At 39.0% G+C, this 21,406-nt stretch overlaps 1 protein-coding gene across 4 annotated transcripts in view; it reads left to right on the top strand.

Moving 5' to 3' along the window:
* DOCK2 (dedicator of cytokinesis 2) overlaps positions 1–21,406 on the top strand; it is a 261,176-nt gene that overhangs the window by 58,724 nt on the left and 181,046 nt on the right. For all 4 annotated transcript variants that reach the window (XM_060271722.1, XM_060271721.1, XM_060271723.1 and 1 more), the window contains 4 exons: positions 108–216; positions 5,322–5,392; positions 5,770–5,876; positions 17,461–17,603. In XM_060271722.1, the coding sequence (XP_060127705.1) occupies positions 108–216; positions 5,322–5,392; positions 5,770–5,876; positions 17,461–17,603 (430 nt within the window). The remainder of the gene's footprint in view (positions 1–107; positions 217–5,321; positions 5,393–5,769; positions 5,877–17,460; positions 17,604–21,406) is intronic.

Below are 21,406 nucleotides of genomic sequence, written 5' to 3'. Positions count from 1 at the left end.
ACCACTGTACATACCTATGTAGCTGTCTGATAATAACAATCCAGTGATTTCAATTTTTTGTTTTGTTAGGGAGTTACACTTCTTAATGAGAATATGTTTTCTCTCAGGCTGTATGAAGGCAAAGAAGTCACAGAATTTGAAGAAGCAATGAGGAGGCTTTTTGAATCAATCAACAACCTGATGAGAAGTCAAGAAAAAACAGCCCTTTTACCACAGGTTTGCCTACTTTACCTGCTTTGTCCTGGATTAGAGCACATGGAAGTACAAATGTAGATAGGCAACTTTGGGGAGCTCAATCTCTCTTTCCCTCCCTCCCTCCCTCCCTCCCTCCCTCCCTCCCTCCCTCCCTCCCTTTAATGGAGGTATAGGATTTCTCAAGAGCTCTCAGAAACTTGTGTGTGTATGTGTGTGTGTTGTTTGCATGCTTATTTTAATCCTGAAAGTTCTTTAGGACCAAATAATCTATTCTAAGCGGCTGCTTAGAAGTAGAATACAATTGTTATTGGTTTGCCCAGAGTGCCCTTTCAGTATTACAGTAACAACGTGGGTAGCACTGTGTGTGACTACTGCAACCATATGAAATCATGCCAAATGTTTAGGGTTTTCTGACAGAATTTGTGCCTATGTAACTAGCTTTGCCCACACTAAAAAGGCTGGGAAATAGATTTTTTTTTTTAAAAAAAATACTGAAATATTGAATATTGAGCCAATATTTGAATAGTAGAATTGTAGAGTTGGAAGAAATCCTGAGGGTGATCTAGTCCAGCCCCCTGCAATGTAGGAATCTCAACTAGATCACATGCGCCAGTTGACCATCCAAGAAGAGTCTATCACCTCTCATGGGGGTCTGCTCCACTGTCAAACAGCTCTTACTGTCAGAGAGTTCTTTATTATTCTCCCATCCCCCCAATGGAGCAACAACATGACTACCTGTCCCCCCCCCCAGTTCTTTTTGAAAGTGAATGTAGCTGTATAGCTTCCTTTGACAACTTGGTTTTGTAGCGAATGGGGTGGGGAGGGATAAAGAAAACTCAGAGGAATCCTGAGCTTAATCAGACAGCGTATGACATTTCTTAGATTTAGGTAGGCTGTTTTCTGAGGCACCAAAAAGGAATCGTAGAGTTGGTAGGAACCATGAAGGTCATCTAGTCCAACCCCCTGCAATGCAGGAATCTTTTGCCCAATGTGGGGCTCGAACCCATAACCCTGAGATTAAGAGTCTTGTGTCCCAGCTGATCTGAATTGTTGCATAGCACTAATAAATATTGAGGTGCCAAGTAGGCTAGCACAAGATCTGAATTCCATTTGGGTATTTGCAGAAGCCTTTCTTGGAGATATATTCAAATGTATTTATTATTTTGAGGCTGGGGTGTTATTTAGGTTTGTGATGGCACTGTGAAATCTTATAGCTAATGTAAATCCCACTACTAAGGTCTGGATGATCAATCTTCCTGCAAAGTAGCACAGCTCAGTATTAGAGCAAAAAAATAATAATCAATTACACTTTGAATCCCTCTATTTAGCTCTAATGCTAAAGATCTGCAGGTTGGAATAGGTGGTGATAAACCGGGAAAGTGAGACCAAAATATGGATGAAGAGGCTTACATTCCCTGGACTTTAGGCTGCTAAAAGTAATTTAAGCATGGCATTTTACAGTTGTTGTTTTTCTTTAAAAAAACACACAACACAGATGATTTTAAACACGTAGCTGTCCAGGAGGCAAAAGTGCCCTAAACATGTCCAAATATCATAAATTATGGTCAGCAAATGAATATTTCAGTAACAACATGGGAGAAGTTGAAACCACAAGGAAAGGAAATGCCATGTTTTAAGTCAGACTTCAGCAGCAGGGGAAGATAAGGTGCCAAGTATGTTGGAAAAGATAGGCACTAAAATGGAAATGCCACAGCAGTGTGTACATGGACTGAGTATAAATGAGAGCAGCTGGGCACTTTGATCATAAAACTAAGCTTACGATCCTGAGCGAAACTGCAGTAATATTTTTAGTTGCATCACTAGAATTTGGGTGGGGAAGTCTCCCCCTCAAACTTCCTAAGTATCCCCCCACCCACCTTTGCTTGGCATACTTTTCTTATAAAAAACAGAAAATGTAATGATTTTTTTTTTAAAAAAAACCCTCTTACTATTCTTCCCCACCTCCAAATCTCTGTATTATCTTGCTCTGAAGAAACTGCCTTACAAATAGGCACTTTAAAAACAATCAATCTTGGAGAATCAAGTAAGGCTACAAGAAATGCCTTTCAAATTAATTTTTGTTTGAGGAGAGTGGGAAGGGATTTTACTGAAGGAACAGTCATATTTAGGTGGCCTGCTTTTTAAGTTTCTTAAGCCTCCCTGCTTGCAATTTAAGGGGCTATTCACTTCTAGAGACAAATTATCCAGTGGTTTTTTTTTGTTTTTTGTTTAAATAATCCCAGTGAATTCCTGTGAACATTTCATTCCTTTTAAGCAAGCTAATACTTAGGACCACATGATGACAATGTCCAGCTACATGTCTGTTAACTTCAGATATGTCACTTTTTTGTGGGCATTTTCTGGCTGTTTAGATTTACTTTGCTATTAATAAGAAATCTATATTTTAATGTGGCAGCACCTACACTTTGGAACTCCTTGCTTCTTGATCCTTCACTGTACTTTTTGGTGACTGCCAAAAACATGTTTGTTCAGACAAGCCTACTCAGATAAGTGGAATGTTGATTTGGATTTGTTTTTAGTTTATTGCTGATTTGTTTTTGAGATATTTTAAATAGCTGTTTTTTATTGTCTGTAAACTGGTTTCAGGTTTGTTTTTTGTTTTTACAATCAAGCAGTATATAAATTTTATGGAATAGAATAAATAGATAGATAGAAATGTTTTGGCCTTTTAGTAGAACCAGTACAGCGTAATGGCTAGAGTGTTGGTCAGCCAAATTCAAATTCCTTCTCATTCATAAGATTCCCTGGGTATCCTTAGCTGAATTTCTCACAGTCTAACCTATGTCACATGAACCTAATGTGAAAGACAGTTCTGATGATAATTACCACATGGAGGAAGGAACATGCAGGGTCACATTAACACCTGTGGAGATCATAATGATACACACACACACACAAAATAATATCCCATAAAACATTTTTTTTTTTGCAAAACCTACAGTAACATGGAAAATAATGTTTATTTTTCTTTACTTCCACTTTATTTATATTTTTAAAAAAGTTCTCCTACTTTTTCTAATTGCAAAGTCTTTGATCACATCCTCAAAACTAATCTTACGTAACACATCTACTTCTAGACTTAGTAGAGATAAGGCAACCAGCCCGCCTTGTTGCATAATTGTTCTGTTGGAACAGAGAAAATGAACACTCAGTGGAGCAATTTTGTGACCATTAATGTTAAATATCTGGCAATGGAAAATTTATGTGGTGCTCCTGTTCCCTTGAGGCCCTAAGCACGGGGCATGAATCTCTAACAATGCTGGACAGGGTGGCTGGAAGTTAGAAAATCCCTATGCTGGCCATGGAAGAGGGTAGGCTTTCCCACCAGTTTCAATTCTGAGTTCTGAGCAATCAGGCAAGTTCATGGGGGTGGGACTTGGGAGCGGAGAAGAGTGGAGTAGGCTTTGCTCCAGTCTGCCCCCAGAATTATTGCCTGTACAGACCTAGAATTGTCACAAAGAAAAAGTGGTGGTTGGGATACACCATGCACACAGCCCTAAGTTACTTGAAAGAAGGATGAGATAAAAATTTAATACTGTAAAATTAATAAATCTGTTCCCTTCCACCCCCACCCCTCAAAAACAGTACACAATGGTACAGTATATGCAAAGCTATAGGTTGCAAGTAGCATTTGTGGTGACTGTTACCCAAAAGGAATGGAATGAGTTGGCACGTTGCTTTTAAAAGACAGTTGAAATAACAGTGAAATAAATGAAAAGTGATGCTTTTGTTATCTCTATTTGTTGGAGTATGGTGAACCTGAATGGCAAACTTTGTACCAGGCATTGTAAGCAGCAACATTATCTTTTCCAGAGTGTGCTATACTTAATGGGTTTGCCCTTGAGAAACATAGAAGTGTGCTGTTCTTTAGGACATGTGACGTACTATTTGCGTGTGTGTTTGTGTGTGGTAGCATGTGGATACAACAAGCAGCACTTTGCACATGTCTCTCTGTTTGAAGTTTTGTGTAATAAAGACTTGAATAAAAATTGAACTGAGCTTTTATTGCCATTTCTTTGGGGCCATCTTTTTGATCCTCGATGTGTCTACTGCTCCCCTGAGAGTAAGGATAACGCAGGGACTTGCTTTCTTATTAACAAACCGGAATGTATCTGCCATAATTATAATCATGTATCTTTCACATTCACAAATTTGTTGTGATGGAATCAGCTAAAATATTAATACTGTGGTGGGAATAGTGTGTGTGTATCTCATCTCATAAATATGCAGCATCCACATGCATGGGTAATGTGTCCAGAAGCCTAACCTACCATAATGCCTTTTCCAGTCTAAAACATAAGCCTAGGTATTACTGAGCGAAAGCAAATGCAGTTGGTTTACTTCAGGTTGGTTCTGTGGGAGTGTATGCTTGTGTAATTTGTGTAATTCTTTCATAGTGGAGAATCAGGAGAAAGCAAGTTTATTATTTTATTTCCATTTGTTTTTCTTTATCAGTCTAAATCAGGCATCCCCAAACTGCAACCCTCCAGATGTTTTGGCCTACAACTCCCATGATCCCTAGCTAAGAGGACCATTGGTCAGGGATGATGGGAATTGTAGTCTAAAACATCTGGAGGGCCGAAGTTTGGGGATGCCTGGTCTAAATGCTTCTTACCAGGAGCTGAGGCTCCCATTTATTAAGCTACCTCCACTGTTTCCTTAAGCTGTGATGATACTGGAACAGGCATAGGCAAACTCAGCCCTCCAGATGTTTTGGGATTACATCTCCCATCATCCCTGACCACTGGTCCTGTTAGCTAGGGATGATGGGAGTTGTAGTCCCAAAACAGCTGGAGGGCCAAGTTTGCCTATGCCTGTACTTGAGGCTCATCCAGACTTGTGTTGCAATTCTAGGCACAGGTTCGTGCTTTAAAACTGCATGTCTGAGCAGTGGGCTTTTTTTGGGGGGGGGAGGTGGTTCCTGGCACTCTCCTCAGGAATACCAGTGTTTTCAAAGCAAGCAGCAGTTAGGTTTTCCAAGGATTGCCATTTGCTCTCATTTAGTGGTAAAACATGGGTTTTCCCAGGTATGATGGCCTTTAGTTTACAGCTGTTTATGAAGTATGCAACAAAATGATCAAGTATTTTATATTTCTTTCTTTCAGGTGGCTGCCTTGAAGTATATTCCTTCTGTTCTCCAAGATGTAGAAACAGTGTTTGATGTCCGGTTACTTAGGTGAGCTAATATTCAGAATTCAGTGTGACACTATACCTTTGGCAGGACTATACTGGTATTGGTTCAGTTAAGTAAATTCACACTTCATAAACATTTGATGCATTGCTGCTGCAAACTGTTATTCTGGAACTGAAGACCTATCTGATTTCAGACACAGCCTACATTGGTATAAGCAATGTGTCTAAAAAGTATAGGCTTTTCATTACCAGATATAGAATAAGCAGGAAAATAACAATCACCCTATTGTGACAATTGAAAGATCTATGGTAAACACTAGCAAGTTTAACTGTTTAGAAGACCTCCATATTTTCATCAGATTCTTTTAAAAAAATATACCATATTAATCTAATCTTATTTCATTTTTCTATCTTTTGCAGCCAGCTCTTATATGAATTTTATACTTGCATTCCACCAAAATCTCTACAGAATCATAAAGTGCGCTCCATGAGGAATATAGTATGCAGCAATCTCTTTAAAAAACAAGGTAAATTCAGAATGATTTGGGAATAATGATTAAAAAAACAACAACAACCCTGCTATCCCATGTCCGTTTAGGTCTCTCTCCAAACATCTTTGGCACATTCTCTTCCTTCTGCACTGCTTTGAATATGTTAGGGCAGGGGTCAACAAACTTTTTCAGCAGGGGGCCGGTCCACTGTCCCTCAGACCTTGTGGGGCGCCAGACTATATTTTGAAAAAAAATATGAACGAATTCCTATACCCCACAAATAACCCAGAGATGCATTTTAAATAAAAGGACACATTCTACTCATGTAAAAACATGCTGGTTCCCGGACCGTCCGCAGGCTGGATTTAGAAGGCAGTTGGGCCGCATCCGGCCCCCGGGCCTTAGTTGGGGACCCCTGTGTTAGGGCAACATAATGGAACATATGGTAAACATATGGTAAATCATACGTAAGGGATGAGGGTGAAAATGTCCGAACGAAAGTGCAGAGGGCCCAAACTTCTCCTCCTGACACAGCTGTCTCATCTGCCCATTAAGACTCTCCAGCTGTGTTTGTCTAGCTGGGCCTGCCTTTGCTCAGGTAGTTTTTCAGAGAAATCTACATTGAAGGTCTTGGTTTTCAACCTCCTACCTAGCAACCTTAATTTTGCTTCCCGGACTGCATGACTGCATTCCACCACATCAGTGGTACCACAGGTTCCACTGGTTCCTTCCCTTCTACTAGTGGATATCCAGACGCGATGCATGACATCTTCAGCCTACAGTAGACAGGCAGATCACCATTCAGGCTGCATATCCATCACAAACCTAATGATTGAATTGTCCACTGAACCATTTCAATATGCTCTGCTATTTAAAAACAAAGGGCTTCCTGATTCTTTGATTATTGTATCCTTGAAAGCATTCGAGAAATGCTAGTGATATGCTTTGGCATTTGGTGGCTAACAGTTTGCATTAGGTGTCTGAGAGACTTTTTGAATTCCAGATGTTTCTGTGCCTCTTGGATGTTTGCAAAAAAATGCTGCAGAGTATGCCTCAAAAGCAGTTTATCATCTCCTGCTTCCTCAGTTATGCTGATGCCTAGAAGTCTCTATAAACATTCCACAGAGGTTCAGCTCTTCACAAATGGACACTGTGAAAACTCAATTGACTTTCCTTGGAGACTTAACTTCACTAATAGCTAAATATGAGGTTGCCAGTTGGTAACTCATCCATATGAATCCATTCTATTATCCCAAATTTATTTGGGAACTGTTGGTGAGAAACTGGCAAAAGCTTTTTGGAGGTCCAAGTATATGATGTTAACAAAACTAACCCCAATCCACATAGGGTAATTTTTCTTCAGGGTGAGGCAGAATTCCCTTTGCAGAAGCTGTGTTTATGTTTTCTCACAAAGGCTTATTCTTCTACATGCATAACAAATCTAGCTTTAATTGTGCTTTCCACATCCTGCTGTAATAGCTCAGTCGGCAGGGTTGTGGGTTTAAGCCCCACGCTGGGCAAAAGATTCAGTTTTTGCAGGGGGCTGGACTAGATGACCCTCATTGTCCCTTCCAACAATTATATGATTCTTTGAAATAACACAGAACAGTTGTTAAACCAAGTGACCTGCAATTTTCTAGCTCTCCTTTGAATCTCTCTCTAAATAAATTTTAGAGGAAGAAAATCTTGGTAGCTTTCCCCTTGAATCTTAGATACTGTATCTGGAAGGCAGAAGACAAAAGGAAATCCCTTGTCTAGTGGCAATAGAGAAGTGTTATTCAGAGTGTTTCTAACTCTGGTTGAGAAGTTATTTACAAAACCGCCAGGTCCCTTTCTTCATTGTTTGTACGAAAGGCAATCCATTTTTAATTGTGCCTAGAGGCTTTCACAATGGGCTCAAGAGCTTTTACAAAATTTAATGAGAGTAAATAAATGAACAAACTCCTTTCAGATTGTCAGACTCTGTTTCCCTCTTCAAACAACACATCCACCGAAGTCAAAATAAATAGGTTAAAACAATATTTTGCTGCCTTTGTACGTAAGAGAAAGCTAATTACTTCACAGAAATGTTAGGTGAGAATAACATTGCAGTTTGAGGTTAATTTTGATTTTGTCTAATTATGATTATGAGGAGGACAGGTGCCTTTTTCTCTCTCCTGTATTAGGTGTTCATAGCTAAAAATCAACAAAATTTCAAAGCACAGGTGCCCACAGTGAAGTCTTTTAGGAAGAGCATTGGGAGGTTTTTCATTTGGATAATAATGCTTCACACTTAAGAACTGCTGAATAAAATAACTAAAATTAATGTATTTTGATCTTTTGGAAGTCAAATCCCAAATTCTGTAGGATAGCCTTCTTTATCTTAATGGTTAGTTTGTTCCAAATGACTGCACAACTCCTTGAGAGATTTGCCAAGTGAACCTTGTTATAGAAGACCACGGGCTCTCCCATGCCAAATATTTTATGAAGCTCATCATTTCCGCATCTTAAAATTGTAGTTGTGGAACTATTAAAAATAAGCAAGTGTTGTTAATTTTAACATTTATAATTCAAGTCATGAGACCAAGCAATACCAGAACCAGCACACATTGCCTCAAAAGTGGCTAAAAGGAAGATGACCTCGTGGGTGCAAAAAAGAAGACACCAAAGATTCCAGCTGCATTCAGCAATTACATTTTATTTCTAGAAAATGCTAGCCATTCACTGACACAGGTCTGGATAAATGTGAGTTTTGATAAGCTTATGGTGAAGGATGTGTAGCCTTTTCCTCACATTTCGCCTTCCCCTTCCATTCTGCTTTCTTCATTTAAATCTCACCGCATTTTAAAGCTTCAGTAAGGCTAAGCATCACTTCCATTGATAAAACTATATAGATTGCCTTCTGTACTGCTTTCAGGGACCCAGGTGGCGCTGTGGGTTAAACCACAGAGTCTAGGGCTTGCTGATCAGAAAGTCGGCGGTTCGAATCCCTGCAACGGGGTGAGCTCCCGTTGCTCAGTCCCAGCTCCTGCCCACCTAGCAGTTCGAAAGCACATCAAAGTGCAAGTAGATAAATAGGGACCGCTCCGGCGGGAAGGTAAACGGTGTTTCCGTGCGCTGCTCTGGTTCGCCAGAAGTGGCTTTGTCATGCTGGCCACATGACCTGGAAGCTGTCTGCGGACAAATGCCGGCTCCCTCGGCCTATAGAGCGAGATGAGCGCCGTAACCCCAGAGTCGGACACGACTGGACCTGATGGTCAGGGGCCCCTTTACCTTTACCGCTTTCACTTAGGGCCACTAGATTTGCTGTCTTGACATCGACTGAGGGTGACGGCTGATAATTATCCGGATCACAGCAAGCAGGAAGGAGGAAATTAACCCCTTCTATCTGAAAGTGCTTTTTATTGAAATATTTTCATGGATAACCAAGGTACATATAGTGTATTTGTTTTCAGTTCATAGAGTCCTTTCTACAAATCAGTTACATTTGGCTTGAGATACTACTATCATAGGCGTTGTGAGATTAGTGGGGAGAGAAGGGGATGGTGTTCTTTCCTCCTTTTGCATAGTGTATGTGTGGAGTTTTGTGTCAGCATCATGTGGATAGCTTCTTTATGTATTCATTTGTTTTTGTTGGTGGTGCGGGGGGGAATTATGTTTTTGTCTTGTTGGGCCGTATATGTAATAAAGGGAAGCTACACCAGAGTGAAGGAATCCTCTTTTGTTTGTCCCCATTCTAATTTCAGTTTGTTGGTTACGGTAGCTTTTCTAGTATGGCTGTTTCCCATACAGTTTGGTACCAGAGGTCCATGTTTACTCCTGAGTCAGGTCCCTCCAGGACCTAGTTACCTATGATGCTCCTAGTTGCTGAGAGTAGTTGAGGAAAATCCCTCATCTGAAGCTGGTAATCATATTGGGAGAAAAAACCCCATTGGCACAAATGGGGAATTTCCTATCAATGCAAATTCTAGTTGCAGAAAAGGGATTTTCCTCAGGACTAGTTAAAACACAGATCCTAGGGCTTGCCGATCAGAAGGTCGGCGGTTCAAACGGGTGAGCTCCCGTTGCTCGGTCCCAGCTCCTGCCAACCTAGCAGTTCGAAAGCACCTCAAAGTGCAAGTAGATAAATAGGTACCGCTACAGCAGGAAGGTAAACGGCGTTTCCGTGCGCTGCTCTGGTTCGCCAGAAGCGGCTTTGTCATGCTGGCCACATGACCTGGAAGCTGTACGCTGGTTCCCTCGGCCAATAATGCGAGGGATTTTTCGCTGCAACCCCAGAATAATTTTTCGCTGCAACCCCAGAGTCGGTCATGACTGGACCTAATGATCAGGGGTCCCTTTACCTTTACATCTGCAAATGAAAGAGTTAGCTTCAATTTCTCTGCTTTACTACAACCCTGATCATTATCACCTCTTCCAATGATGCCACCTCAATTTTGTAAAACCTGTGAATTAAATTCAAAGTTGCGTTTAACATCACAGTGTTATAGAAGCAGTTCTTTGATAAGCCCCTCCATTTTCCTTTTAACCTTTAAAACACTTCCTTTTAAAAACAATAAAGATTTGGAACAAACATTTACCTTGCACACCAGCGATTAAAGATAACATTTTTTAAAATGGACCTATGATGTCACATAAATTGTCAAAATGAGAAAGTCATGAAATCATAGCTTCCATTAAAAAATATATGCAAATGCAACTGCAAGAGTGTTGTTAGTCAGCACTACTCAAACATGCTAAGGGAAGCTCTTGCGAAATTGCATTTTTTATGGCTGAAATCTGCTGTACTAAGCAGGAGTATGAAATCTTATACCAAAGGGGCAAATATTCTTGCAATTTGAATGTTTACCGAACTTCTTATAAATATGTGAGCTTTTTAATGATAGTATTTCAAGTAGAAAAGCTGAAGCAGAAGATAGCAAGCTGATACTGGAGACAATAAATTTTAGCAACTTGACCTCTGCTGTAAAACTACCTCTGCTGTTGTAGGCACTGTGTTGTTGAATATCAAGTGAGGAAAGTACTGTCACACTCAGACTCAGGCTTCCCACTGTGAGAACAGGATGCTGGACTAGATGTGCAAATTGCTTGGTCCAGCAGGATTCTTACGTTCTTAGGTGGATTTTCTGTCCAAGGACTAATATGAAATAATTCCTATGTTTGAATGTTTTCTTCTAGCCTTGTAGCCTATTACATTTGTATCCTGACCCTCATTCTAGGAACTCACAGCATGCATGGAAAGTTATCTCACTTTAACTCAGCACATTGTTCTGTGATTTCTTCTACTTTGAAAATAGGCCTGGGGGTTGAACATATATTCAACATATATTCTTAACATGTTGAGTTATACTAAATAGCAGCATGTTGAGTTATACTAAATAGCAGCCTTCATGATTAGCTCAACAGAGGAATCACATTACTTATGCTGATATGCAACTTTCAAATAGAATGTCAACCAGATCAGTACCCAAAGTCCTTCCTTGGCTTAGCCAATTATAGGTTAAAGTTCTGGATATAAATATATTTAAGTGAAAATGGGAGCTTCAGATATTCAAATTATCCAAGTAAGGGAGCCTGGGGTCAGTGTTCAAGATAATCAGTGGAAGGTCTTGTGTTGTTATCCAGGTGAGGGTTACCGTACTCACCAAGAAAGAAACAGTAAGGGAACTTTTAATTGGGCGTTGGCAAACATGAACAAGGGTAAGGATTCAACCCTCTCTTCCCACCCAGCCCTTCTCTGTTTTATATTACAGTGCTTTACAGTGATTGGGTGGCAGCCCAATTTCAATACATGCATTTGCTGCCTTCATGATTAGTTTGATTTCCAGTTTTTGTAGTATAGGAAAATATGATGTAAGCAAAGAGCTGAATCATTTGGTTGTATAACATCTAGCCTAGGGCTCCTGTGTGTTTAATCCAAGTACATCAGTTTTTAAATCAGAATATAAAATTTGCAGTTAAGGGCAAGTATTTTTGGTGCCTTTAAAGATAATTTCAAACAAGAGTTCAATTGTTCAGTGAATAATTATGTTAAAACGTGTTACTTATTGGTATTTTCCATAATTAAAGTTTACAGATGTGACAATTAAGTCAATCATAAATAAACTACAAGAACTTACCAACCTCTGCCAGTAAACATTTCTGTACTGTGGAGGAAGCTTCAAGCTTTTCTGTTTTAAAATCTGCCACTCGAGGTACAGCAGGAATACAAATGTACAAAAGATTTGTTGTGAAAGCAGTACCTCTTATAATAGGCAAGTCTATAAATTTCTTCATCTTAAAATTAATTTTACAGAATTGTACAAATATTTATACTTTTAAAAAGAGGAAATGACAATGAATTCTTCATTAGCGGCACATGGCAACTGGGAATGTATACAGCGCAATAGCCTTGCATGTTGTTTGCTTATCAAAATTACACCCTTCAAGAAACCTCTTGGGCTGCATAATTTTGTTTTGGCCTAGAAAAATGTTCCCAACTCAAGCTGCAACTAAGTAGTAGTTGCCACTGCTTGTTTCTTAGGGTCAAAACAGATGCTATGAGGGAGATTTTTGAGCTGACCGCTCTCCATGTTTTAAATTTCATTTCAAAGTGGCTTCAGGGGGATGGCAGTGGCATGTTGCAAACTTAAAAGCTTGCTTTCAATCTATCCCTGGCAATTCAATTCTGGAGAAAATATATTATGCGGTCCCTGCTGTTTCAACTGGTGAGGAGTTTGTCAGATAACGAGCCTCATGTAACCAACATGATTAACTCTAATTAATGCATGAAGTGCTTAAGACTATAAAGCTGTCCTGCCAGGCTCATCTCACCTTGTGAGGGTCTGTCAACACCCCCCCCCAACAGCTCTGCCTCCCAGTCTACCTGAGAAACTCAGCATGCAAAGGGGTCTCAGCTGGTTACTCCAAGCTCAGGCTGTATGGCTGTCGCAATCCACACCAAAATTTTAGGAACTTTCACAACTGTAACTTAGCCATGTTTTACTGTCTGTGCATCTCTTTCTAAATGCTGTATGGAAAAGCACATGAATCTGCCTTTGGAGAGCTTGTAAGTAGTAAACCATTTTTACTTACTAAAACATGTGGTCTTTTTCTATGCTATGGGAGGAAGGGACTATTTTGGAACCCACAAGGGCATATTTTAAAGGTCTAACAGCCTATTTTTCTACACATATTTTCTGATCTTAAATCTCTGCTGGGGTTCTCTCATCAAAAAGTACCTGCCCCAAACCTGGATCGTGGCATCCAACAAATTCTCCTTGTATACCTATTTTTATCCTCGCCACCAGCAGTTTCAGGGGCACAGCAATTACCTGGGGTTGATTTACTTTGGGAGGTCCTTCGGTACTGTGACTGCTCTTCATAGAAACATGCTTCCTAACTTAAATCTGAAAGGGAAAAAACCTAAATGGCTGATATTGAGGCTACAATATATAGCATAGATGAGAATTTTGATATATCTTATTATGCAAGCAATCATATAAAATATTCAAAACAGTTAACCACCAGTATAGGTGAAAACAATACTAGTTATCACGTGTGTGTGTGTGTGTGTGTGTGTGTGTGTGTGTGTGTGTAGGGGATGAATTAAGATTCAATTATGTCTGCTATTGTTAAAGAAATCTGAAGTGGAATGAATATAAATAGCTATATAAATTTCTATTATCTCTAATAAAATGCCTGCATAGCTAAATTAAAGGCTAGAACGATAATGATTACATTATTTTAATAATAAAGATTAACATAGTAAGTTGGCTATTAGTTAATTCATGAACATTATTAATGGAAAATGTGTATTAATTGGGTCTACAGTGCTGCATAAATAACAGGCATATTTTCTCCTACTTTATGACATTTACCACATAGCCCAATTTTCTCTTAGGCAGAACAGTCAAAGTTATTAGTATATATTAAAAACAGTGACAAGTACAAATTATTTTTTTCTATTATATGTGTGGGTACTGCTTTGTTTTAGTGTTACTTTTAATGCTAGTATGAAAATGGATGCTTGAAACTATTTGTGCATGGAATGTGTTGGGGGGGGGGGAGCAGTTCAACTATTACAGTTCTTGCTATTGTTTTCCACTCAGTAAGAGTGAGAAAAATTGCTGTCTTGGTAGAATTGATTGGAGTCAAATGTAACAGAAGTATCAGAATGCCCTCATGGTTTTCTGCTTCAGGACAGTATATACCATGTGAAAGACTCATGTGATTGCCCCACCTAAATGGTTGCCCCATTCAGACCATGTGAATGAAGCAATTTGGGATCCATGCATGGAAAAATAGCTCCCAGCTGTGGGTACATTTCAAGAGGACCAAATTGCCAGGTCTTCCTGACTCATTCTATTGTCTATGCAGTTTCCCATCATCTTGGAGTGTAGGTATTATAAATACCCTGTATGCATTAATTTGTACCTCCTGTTTCAGTCCTTGCCTTCACTCAGCTTTTTAAGTTCAATAATAATGCAAGCTTTTAATACCCTGTTTGTGTAATTGCACCCAATTCATCTTATCTTACCTCCCTGGAATAAAGTGTTACAAGCTTTAAAAGATAAGAGCCGAGGACTTGGGCAGCTGCCAAAAACCTTCTATTTATTGGGTCACAGAACAAATGCACCTTACCCCTGCCATAAATATATTCTTCCCCAGAGATGTTCCGACTAAGCACTGTAAATGTTATTTTCATATATTTTGCAGCCACAAGAGTGTAACTTCATAATAAATTCTGAAAAGGTGTGTGTGTGTGTGTATTTCCATAGATATATCAATTCACCCAAACAAGCTGAAGCTATACACTAGGGATGTCAAGCTAAAGTATATTTAAAATTAAAATTTGCGCAAAAAGTAAGGCTTCAGGTTATGTACTAAATTGTGCTTGCTAAGTATACCTCAATTATTAATGACAGTGGCTGGGATTTACAACGAATAGAAAGGATTGCTTTTAAGAAGCTTAAAAACAGCCACCACTCCATCTGGGCCAGGGATTACCATTACCCAAACTTTATCAGCTCTTCCACATTTGATCCAAATAAATGGCAAGATCCCTCCTCCCAAATTCTGCCAAATCCCCTCCTGTTGTACCTCCATGCGCCACTGCCCCAATATTCCATTTTGGAAGTACCCCTTAACCCCCCAAAACAGATTATGAGGGGCTGCAAGTGGGGTGGGAGGGATTGCAGACATTCAGTCTGACTTCTCCCTCCCTCAGTAATGCATGCTGGGGAAAACTGTATGTTATTACTGCTAATACCGGTAGTACAGCCAAAGCAATTTCAAACAGTAAGCAAGAGAGTAATTTTTTTCATAGGGAAAGAGCATGGTTTTGTGTAAATGGGTGTCCATCAACCACAAGATTCACTTTGGACTTCAGTTTGGTGCTTCATAACAACCTGACATAGGCAGTCTAATTCTTCTGCCCCAATCACTGTAGATACAGTTATAACCCCATGCTTTTTATAGAAATGGATGGAATTTGCAGGCCCCACAATCCTTCCAGAATAAGTAAAGCCTTCTGTATACCTCTAAAATATGGTATCTCCCACACAAAGTACTTGTTAATTTGGGGCAAAATTTGATTAATTTGAAGGCAATGTTGCTCCTTCTGAGTGCATCATTTCTCCCAAATTTCAGAAGACTATTTGCAGGTTTTCCTGCAAAGGCAGCCATTAGTTTTGGGATCTGCTCCATTCCTCTTCCTTCCCTATTGAGAATTTTCAAGAAATGGCTCTCACTTTATCCTTTCTGGCAGAACTGAATGTAATCTCAGGCTGGATAAAGATTTTCAAATTTATAAACAAATAGGTATAGGGGATTTTGTGCTAGATATCGATAAAATCTGATTTTTATTTTGAAGCTGAATTTGATGAAATTGCTGGGAAAGTAACCCTATTCATGGGCATGAATCCTTCAAAATGTCTGTAGCAAAGCTGCTGTGATACAAAAGCAGCTGTGGCAGTTTTGGGTGGGAATCACTTAATCTCCCTTAGTGTTTTGTGGACAATTGCTCTGAATATTGCAAACATAAAAGAGGTGCCACTGGGTAAGAAGCCTGTTAAATTACAAACAAATAGGTTCAGTGGGTTTGTGCCAGGTACCTTTTAAGTTGGCTTCAGGGTGGAAAGAACTAAATGATTCACTTTCCAAGTAAAAATCTTTTCCTCTGATACAAACTTGATCTGCCAGTTGCAATGGACATCTTGACCTGTTTCCACTCCTCACCTTTGCACCTTCCTTGATCTCAGAGGCATAAGTTTAGTTCTTGCAAAGCTGCTTCCTTCACCAAAGCACTGGGATTGGTAAATGCGGGTAAAATCATTTTCTCCCCTTTCATCCAATGATCCAATGCTTGTCTACATTATTGTCAATGCTTCGGGAGTCCCTCCTTTGACTTCTGATTCCTCATAAAGATCCCCTTTCACCTGTGACAATCACCCCCAATACTTCTGAGGCATCTCACCACCATGGGACTTGTTCACAACCCTACTAAACAATTCTATGTCAGGTAGGTATAACTAGGGATTGTGTCAGAATTGGTCAACTAATATTCTAACATAAAACCACTTTTAATTGGGGGATTTGATACTGTGAGAAGACCCAAAGCAAGCCATGAATGCTAAAAACTTTTGGAAATTTTATTAAGTAGTGAAAAGGTTTTGGAGGAAAGACTTCTCTTTTCTTCCACTACCACCATCCAGCTTTCCACACCATTTTATATTCTCCATATGTCATATTTCTTCTTCAACATAAAATAAGCTATTGGGGAAGATGAGTATTTTCTTTCTGGTGCTGAAGGTGGCATTTTGGGGGGATGTTGGGAGTGAAATTTTGGTAGGAAGAGTAGGGTTACAGATGGTCATTATTGAGTTTTGATGATCCATGTTTATGTTTCATGAACAGTTGTATCTCTGGCTTAGATGCTGAGTATCTGTTACATTGTTTCTCTCCTTTCCCCCAAATATCTGAAGTAGTGTGCATATGCACAATTCTTGAGTAAGAGGCACTCTTGCTTTTACAAGGATGTTCTAGGAACAATCTTGAATGTAAATGTTGTGAGCAGAACTTAGCTCAGCCTCATACATAATGATCCCCCCCTAAAAAAAATTGGTCTTCTGCGTAGTTTCCCATGCCATTTGGATTGATTTGCTCTGATTTGCTGTCAAACGTATGCAAGCTTCACATTTTCAATGTATATTTTGCTGCCTTTCTAGCTCTTGGTCAGATTTTCACTTTCTCCCTCTTTTATTAATGCAACAAGAAAAGTTTAATAATAATAATAATAATAATAGTAATAGGAAGTTGGCATTGCAGGAAGACATTTATTACCCACACATGTGCTCTATACACATGTACTCTATTCAGAATGATTGATTCATTCACCAGCCAGATCTTAGTGAAGTGTAGATGTGGTATTACTCTTTGCTGAACTGCCTTTAGTTACTTAGGCATTCATTCTGTAGATCCTAATTTGCTTTCTTCATGTTTACATTGGTAAGATGAAAGGGGATAGAAGCCAGGAGGCTCTACATTGGAAGTGATTGGAATTAAGCATAGTTGTGGGAGGGGGAGCTACATTGTATGCTTTCTGGGAAGACAACCATGAAAATTTCTGTGATAATCTTAAGTAGCAAATTATTACTTTCAGAATGTAGAGATATCCTGCTTCCTGTCATTACCAAGGAACTGAAGGAATTACTGGAACCAAGGGAAGAGACACAGAACCAAGAGAAGAAGTATTGTGTTGAATTACTCAACAGCATCCTGGAGGTTCTCAGCTGTCAGGATCCAGTGAGTATTGATGATTAGAATGATTATGTAGCTGATTCCAGGAGGTTGTAAGACGGTGCTGATTAAGATGTAAAATATTGATGCTGATGACTCTCATTTAAATTCTAAATATAACAGGGCCCTGACAGATTGAAAGAAAGACTTCTCTTAGTTTTCAGTACGACACTGGAAACAGAGTTATAATTTTTCCCTCTTGGTTTTCAGGATCATTTGCCTTGACACATCATCAATCCTGAATCAGCTTTATTTTATTAAAGCCAAAGGAGTCATGCCGTTTTGTACACATTGTATCATTGACACTAGACACATGAACCACGGAGTTTGGGAATATGTTGCTGGCTCACTCTTTCCTTGATACTGTGTTAAAGGCCATCTAAGTTGCCCCAAACCATTTATTTCATTGTTTATAAAAAATGCATAAACCTCACGTGTGTGTTGTACATAAAACAAATTAAAATAAGTGTCAATAATGCAAAGATTAAAACCAGCATTTAAAAACACACCAATAACAATTTTTATTATTTAGAAAACTGAATTAAAAACAAGTATACATAACAAAATACCCCTAAATGGGCTTATGGAATTTTTAAAAAAGTGTTTACAGGTACCTAAAAGAACACAGTTGCCTACTGTGGTTTCAAATCCACTTTAAGTCATGTGTATGAGGAATCTTGGTGCCCTAGTAAGTGCCAGTGTGGATATATTTATTTAACATTGTTAAATGGAAAATAAGGAAGTAGGAAACTCCACAGGACGTTTCTGATATCCGTACCATAGCTATGTCTGCACTGAACCACTGATGGTGCTGTAGGGAAAAATCCAAGTGAATAAATGAACAAGTCATTTTTATGCCTTTCTGCTTCTAATAAATATTCAGAACTGTTCTGCAACACTAAAGGAACAGTTACTTTTTAAGGGTGAATAATATTGGTATGCATTGAAAGGCAATGGCCAGGTCCTTGTTTCATAAGCCATATTGCCATCATCACATGTGCTTATTTAATATTAGCTGCTGTACAAGCTTGCTTTCCACATTTTGCATATGTGCTCCATGTGCATGTATACAACACATTTCTACAATGGGAGATTTCTAAAAGATATGTTTAAAAGTGTGTCATGTTTGTGCAGGGTCACAAGAAGAAATCTGCATATGTCTTAAGGAGTTGAGTTATATTCTATTTCTCAATGTCTGTCTTAGTTATCATTTAATAATTGCACCTTCACCAATCTGCATTTAAAAAAATCATATTAGTAATGAAAATCATATTAATCTATTCTGGGTGTTGAACTCTGAAATTTCACTTGTGAATATGGCATGTTTTCCTGACAAGCTGATTAGGTTTCCCAGTACCATACACTGCTGCTACCTTGGCACCCTCCCCTCTGTTATTGGCAGTCATCAGAAAAGCCGATCTGCCTGCCACTACTGCATTTCTAATATACACTTAATTTGTGTTTTTAGGTACAAATATATTTGCCAGATTATCCCAGTTTCTTCCCATTTCTTCCCAATTAGAATGTCTTAAAGTGGAAACTGGATGGATTTTGGGCCACCTCAGGGGCCTCAGTATAATTTGTATCGCTGGTTCTTGAAATGACACTGAATAGTCACTTAAGTTGTGCTGTTTGAAATATGTGGAGGGTGGCTGCATAGCTGAATTTATTTTATTTTATCCATTTTAGTTAGGCAGTATTGGTTGCTAGGGAGAGCCTGAGATACTGTAGAAGTACTAGCCTCTTCAGTTTTCATTGTGACAACGCTAATATGCAAGGAGTTTAATAGAATAGTTATTATTCTATCAGAAATGTACTTTATTTGACCTGAATTTTCAAGGAGAAAAATCTTTGGCTTAGATGACCCTGCTTGGCTGAGATCATACAGGGCTCAAGAATGATAGCCATAGCCTTAGTGGCAGGTTCTTTTTTCTTTCTCAGTTCTGTGATTTTAAAGTATTCCTTCCATTTCACAAGTAGTTTGTAGAGATGGCCAGGCTTAGAAAATTGGTATCATTTGTTCCTTAGGATGCACTTCAACAGTCCACCATTCACTTTCCTTGGCAGTGAAATTCTTTCTTTTGAAAAATGGAAAGATCATTGGATGAATTGTTGTAAAGTTAATGCATCTCTCAGCAGGACACTGAGATGTCCTCTCTGTGCACTGTGTACCCACTAGAAGGAAATCTTTAGGTTTGGACAGCATACATACCTGAGGTAGATGTTCATCACAGGCTTCCAGAAGCAACTGGCTCAAAAGAGGCTTGTACTTATGGGGTCCTGCTCACATAATGGAATTTCCCCTGTGCTGTCCTCCCTCCTGCATCCCACACTCCCTGTCTGCCAATTAATTTCAAGAGGCCTGGGGACCCAATTTACTCTAAATTGGAGGGGGCAGGTATAAAGATTCGCATGTGTGCTATGCTAACTCTTGCAGAAGTGCTTTAAGTTAGAGACAAAGAATCAAATTGAATTGTTTTTTTTGCTGTAATTATTTACTGGTGTTTAGTATTTTGCTGGATGTTTTGTTTTTAAGTTTCATGGCTAGTTCTGTTGGTGATTATTGTAGTATTATTATTATGGTAGATTATTGTAGTGTTAATATTTTGGCTTTCATATATTTTGCTGGAAGCCCCCTAGGGTGGGCTTAACCCTTAAATTTAGCATATGAGTAGTTTAAACAAATAAATATCTTAGTGAAGCACATAAGGTCATAAGGGCCCTATTTAGTTGACTTAGGAGGCATATCCTTGTACTTCCTGATCCTGTACCTGATGACAGTGGAAGACATAATTAGCAGGTACAGAAGGAGAATGTGCTGAATGGAATGAAACGGGACCTTCTATAAGACTAAGAAGTTTTAGCAATTTAACATTCACTTTCCCAAACATTTAGTTTCAAATGTACTTAAAAAATTAAATGTTAGCATAATGCAGTGTCTTCCTTTTCCCATGTTTTAACATACCTTAAGGTTAGTACAGTTAGACTAAATTGGAAGCATATGGCAAATGTTTAAAATCCAACTTAGGAACATGATGGATGAGGCACTCTGTAGATACTCACTGCCACTACTGAGCAGAGAGAAATCTGTTAATAACCTCATCCTATGGATGTTTACTCATATGCCCCACTGAGTTCCAAGACATTAACTCCCAAGTAAGTGAGCATGGAATTATAGCCTAAAACTTTCATTTTAGGGCATTGCACTGAAGCCAATTGATGCCCCACCTTGGGAACAACAATACAAATGTTTACATTTACACGAGCCTCTTACATTCCCTCCACCCTCCAGCAATTTTTGCAACAGGGTTCATTACTGAGGTATGTAAATGAAACTGTTACAATAGGAGCAAGATTATAACTCTGTATGTGAAGTGTCAGGTTGCAATGCCCCCTTGACATTTAAAGTATAGTTGTTTAAGATAATTATAGAGTAAACATAGTATAGATATTATAATGAACTTTCATGTTTTGTCTCCTATCTATTATAGCTATTATATAGCTTTTACCACTCAGGACTTAGGAGCCGATGATACGTTTTCTCTTTTCCATGCTTGACAATACTAGTTTGTGATAATGCCAAGTTGACTAGTACTGTTTGATAAAGTTGTGCTTTCAATGTGAAAAGGCCACATTAAAGCAGAAAAATGAAAAACATCTGATTCTTCTCTCCCCCCCCCACTCCCAAAATCACTGCCATTAGGAAAAAAACCAGAAAAGCTCCTGTTGGCACCAATGGAAGCTTAAAAAAAAATCAGGAAAGGGGCCTACAAATGAGGTGTGTGTGAGGAAGAAAGAGAGAGTGGGCT

The sequence above is a fragment of the Zootoca vivipara genome, chromosome 2 (assembly GCF_963506605.1).
Source record: "Zootoca vivipara chromosome 2, rZooViv1.1, whole genome shotgun sequence".
NCBI classification, from domain to species: Eukaryota; Metazoa; Chordata; class Lepidosauria; order Squamata; family Lacertidae; genus Zootoca; species Zootoca vivipara.
The sequence above is the reverse complement of the archived record's forward strand: the minus strand, read 5'-3'. Positions and strand labels throughout refer to the sequence as shown.